This window comes from Rutidosis leptorrhynchoides, chromosome 5 (genome assembly GCF_046630445.1).
Source record: "Rutidosis leptorrhynchoides isolate AG116_Rl617_1_P2 chromosome 5, CSIRO_AGI_Rlap_v1, whole genome shotgun sequence".
Classification (NCBI taxonomy): Eukaryota; Viridiplantae; Streptophyta; class Magnoliopsida; order Asterales; family Asteraceae; genus Rutidosis; species Rutidosis leptorrhynchoides.
This window is the reverse complement of record NC_092337.1, coordinates 448,671,991-448,676,548: the sequence shown is the minus strand read 5'-3', so window position 1 is coordinate 448,676,548 and position 4,558 is coordinate 448,671,991. Positions and strand designations below refer to the sequence as shown.

Here is a 4,558-nt window from a genome sequence, read left to right as displayed (position 1 = left end):
TAAATAAATATAAATAGACTTTTTAAAACTCGGTTGAAATCTCCTTTGTTAATGGGTTTAATCTAAGGGAATCGTATCAAATTCATATCATCAAGTCGTTTTTCTTTCACGAAGCCAAAAATTCACTTTCCATTTTCATATAAGTTGATCGGTCAAAAGGGTACCACCAAATATAGGGTACGTAGTTAGAATAATACTAGTGTAGAGACCCATGAAATCACGGGATTTTAAAGAATTTTTTTTTTTTTTTTTGAATGATATGTTATATAATCAACATGTAAATAAAATAACATAATTTATCAAGTTCTACGAAACGAATGGCTTCAAAAACAAGAAACGAAACAACAGATTCATAACATATGGCTTCAAAATTATCCAGTTATCCATGCACAATTTTCTTTGGTCAAGCTGACTAAGTATATAATTTAAATAACATAAGCCATTCTCATATTTAATTTCCAAATCAAACCTAAATTAACATTCATTAATATTTATAACCTCTATCAAGAAAAATAATGCGACGTTATTTTACGTAACACAATATTTATGAAAATAAGTATAAAAAAATACAATACTCATGAAAACATACACAAAACTTCTATAATTACAAATTATATAACAGACAACCGTAGTCCTACTATTGTTGTTTGTAATGTATGATCATTTGTTATTTATTATTGTAATTACGTAAAGAATACATTCTAATAGAGTAGGATAGTTTGTTAGACAATTATATGTAAACATTTACATTCTAATATAGTAGGATAGTTTGTTAGACAATCTTAAGTAAAATTTTGCATTTAAAATCAAATATATTACAATTATCTCGAAGAAAGTCATGCAAGGAACTTGACATAGTGATGGAATTCTTACTTGAGCTAACTCTATGCTCTAACTTTACTTTATATACGAAATCTTCAAAAGGTAATACAAATGTATTAGAAAGTCAAGTTCCCTGCAAGTACAAACATCAAATAGGCATACATCAAAATGGTTCCATACAAGCAGTGGCGGAACGTGGAGAGTTTTATTAGGAGGCCCTTAAGTCTAAATTTGTTTGTTTAAGGAGGCCCATTAAGTCTAAATTTGTTTGGGCCATAAAAAATTACAAAATTTACACTAGTGGGCTAAAAATTTGGGAGGGCCTTGGCCCCTTTTGGTCCCCACATAGTACCGCCATTGCATACAAGCTTTATCGTTAAATTAGTATATGAAAATAAAAAAATGAATTTCATATAACACGTGAAACATTCTTCTTGAATGGTAATGTATGACACACACATTGACATACCTCTTTGGGTCGTTTTTAAACGATTTCTATAACAATTGTATCTAGCTTAGCAGTAACTATAACATTTGCAGTGACCGAGACTAGGAAACATATAAACATTTCAGCTAAAGATTAATGAACATTTAAGATTTCAAAAATGACAAAAATAAAAGCATTAACCATCTGTCTAAAACATATAGGGATTCCAAAAAGAATTCTGAACATTACTTAATATATATGTAAATGATAGTAAAAATACTACTATTTTACCTCTTTGAATCACCATCAGGTTGTTTAGCATGATTTAGAATCAACTTTGTTTTTGTAGTTCATGTTGGCTTGAATGGTTGTGCCCTATATCGCACCTTCATAAGTTACCATCTTTGCGCTCTTTTCTCCAGTTGCCTTTATATACACCTGAAAATCAATGCAAAAGAGATGGATTTAGGTTCATTTTGGATTGCACTTTGTCATAAGACTTTAGTAGAGAGTAACAAACTCATTTACGGTAACATTGACATGGAGAAAGTTTGCAACCCACTTTTCATGGGTGAAAAGTCGCCCAAAGTTTAGAAAACTTTATACTCTGTATATCATAAGTCACTTTAATAAAAGAACTATATTAGTATTGTTATAATATGGTGTTATTAGATCATATATGAATGAAATAATTATTCATAGAAAATGCAATTTTAAGGGCCTACCATATCCCCAGGGAGTTCAGCACTTAATGGTATATGTTTCCAACTATCTCCAGAATCTGATGTATGTACAAGAATTGTGGTTTTCCAAAATCCAACCTTCTTTTCCCTTGAAACTTATAGCATTAAACCCGTAATTAAAATCTTCATCTTCAGCAGAAGATATTGAACGTGAAACCCTCTGTAGTCTCTAAAAGAGTTTGTTGTCCCCAATAGAAAACCTGCCACAAACAACCATCCAAATTCAAATGCTCATTATTTAAAAAAACAATCAAAACCAAAAGCCGCAACTTTGAAATTACAAATCAGATACAATATATATTCTTTAGTGATATCATCAAAAGCATTGTATAATAAGAAAATAAACCAAACTCTAGAAATAAAACATCAGAATAAAATATAGTTCCAGAAAAATCATCCCTTTAATCGAAATATAATCTATTTCCAACAAATTTCAAAATATGAACATGAAAATTCACATTTTATCTAAAGTCTCTTATTCCATTAATTTTATACAACCATACACGGCAATCATACTCATAGTCACCAATATCATTGTAAGTATAAAATCAGTGACTCAAACAGAACAAACTGAAACTGATTCTTCATATACTCAAAAACCCAAATATGGTAAGTACCTAAATTTAAACAACCCAAAGACGCTAAATACCTGATGTCGCAATAGAAACTGAAATTTCGCAGAAGAGGTTAATCCAGACGATGGCAGAATAGTGATGAGGAAGAGAATCAGATGAAGGCTCGGAATTGATTTTTCATATAGTCAGTGTGTTGTCGTTCATGCATTCCGGCACGACTTTTGGGGAAATCGTTTGAGTGGAAGCGTTGTTGCTTGTCGAGCAGTCTCGCTTGTGGTGGTGGTGGTGGTGTGGATTTGGGAGGAGTGAGTGGGAGGTTAGGGTAATATAATTTAAGGTTACAGGGTAATTACCCTTTCAATTAGTCAAACGACTATGTAAAAGGTTATTATGACTACTAATTAATTAAATTTAATTAAAAAATACTCCGTAAATACACTTATGACATCACTACATGGCATAGATTTTTTTCTAATTTTTTATTATTATTTTTTTTACAAAGGAAATAATTTTTCTATTCCAAATAGCCATTTATAAGCATTGTATAGATGTTTATTTTAGGTTTATTTAAATGAGCCACAAGATAAAATATTATAGAACAAATCAGATAGAATAAGTCGTTGTAGTATTGTGGTAAGTATTCCCGCCTGTGACGCCGGTGACCCGGGTTCGATCCCCATTCATGGTTGTTAAAATTTTTGACAAAGCTTTCATATGGTCAACAAGTATTGTTTTATTTCCGTTATTATCGGTGAATTGACAACATCAATACTACTTGTTTTTGAAAAAAAAAAAAAAAAACATAACAATAAATAAATAAACGCGGCCGTCTTTCATAAAAAATGAAAGAGCCCGAAGAAACAAGAGACACGGACACAAAACAAGGCCGCCCAACCAAAACAAATAAGGAAAGACTTAACACACAATCACGAAACTAACATCAAACCAAACCGCACCCCAAAATAACTAAAAACATGAATGCTAGTAGCCTGTTTTTTATACTTACCAACATTCATAGAAGTTAATATCGACACGAAGCCTAAAATAGACATCCCCTTCATAAGAATCGGTCATAATAGTTGCAATCCCGCGATGCATGAAGAAATCTCCGGTCCCACCAACGATTGAGATATCCCTAGTCTTCATCAGAATTGGGTCAGTCCCAATAAAACTTATAGTTCCTTGATATTGTGGACTATTCACCGCGAACGTAAAACCTAGCCATGCGTTACGCGTATTCTTGGAGGTATAAAAATACATCCCATGAGCTCGACCCACCGGAGCCGAATGAAAATTATTGTCTAAAGTGATTGGATCATCAAAAACGACAATGTCTCCGAAATGAAGCTGGTCTGCTAGACTTGTAAGGTTACCCCATTGGGGTGCACCTACAATAGCAGAAGTTGCATTTGCACCATTTTTGCCATCATAAAGAACATCATGAAAATATAAGACTAAGTTTTTGCATGGGTAGTGCAGTTTTTTCATGCCTGGATAGGCAGAGGACACTACAAAGTATAGGAACAAGAAGAAAACAAATTTAGTTGGTGTTTTCATTTTTATTTTTCCTAAAATAAAATGAGTATTAAAATTATAGTAGAATTATAGTTAAAAAGAGAGAGATGGAAGAAGGTTGTGGTTTCCATCATATCAATGCATCTCATTTATATAGGGTAGTTGATGGATGATAGATGGATGAATACATATTCATATATTGATTAAGTGGTAATCTAATCAGCTGCTATTTAAGTATCCTTCCACTTTAATGGACATGGATCTAATCAATGAATCTAATTAAGGAATCTAATCAATGATTCAAGGTTGTGGTTTCCACTATTAATCATGAAAAATACTACTTGTAACATAATTGAGTAATTAATATATAGTTGAAATAATTGTATACTTTTTTTTTTTGAGTTCGCAAGGGAACACTCCAATGAACGAGTACATTGACTTCTTCATAAAATGTAAAACCTCGGGCAATCAAACCT

The 4,558-nt window shown here is 31.9% G+C and overlaps 1 protein-coding gene across 1 annotated transcript; it reads right to left on the bottom strand.

Moving 5' to 3' along the window:
• Positions 1–3,569: 3,569 nt before the first annotated feature.
• LOC139848340 (disease resistance response protein 206-like) lies at positions 3,570–4,168 on the bottom strand. The gene has a single exon (XM_071838069.1). The coding sequence runs from the start codon at positions 4,122–4,124 to the stop codon at positions 3,570–3,572; it is 555 nt and encodes a 184-aa protein (XP_071694170.1). The 5' UTR covers positions 4,125–4,168.
• Positions 4,169–4,558: the final 390 nt, after the last annotated feature.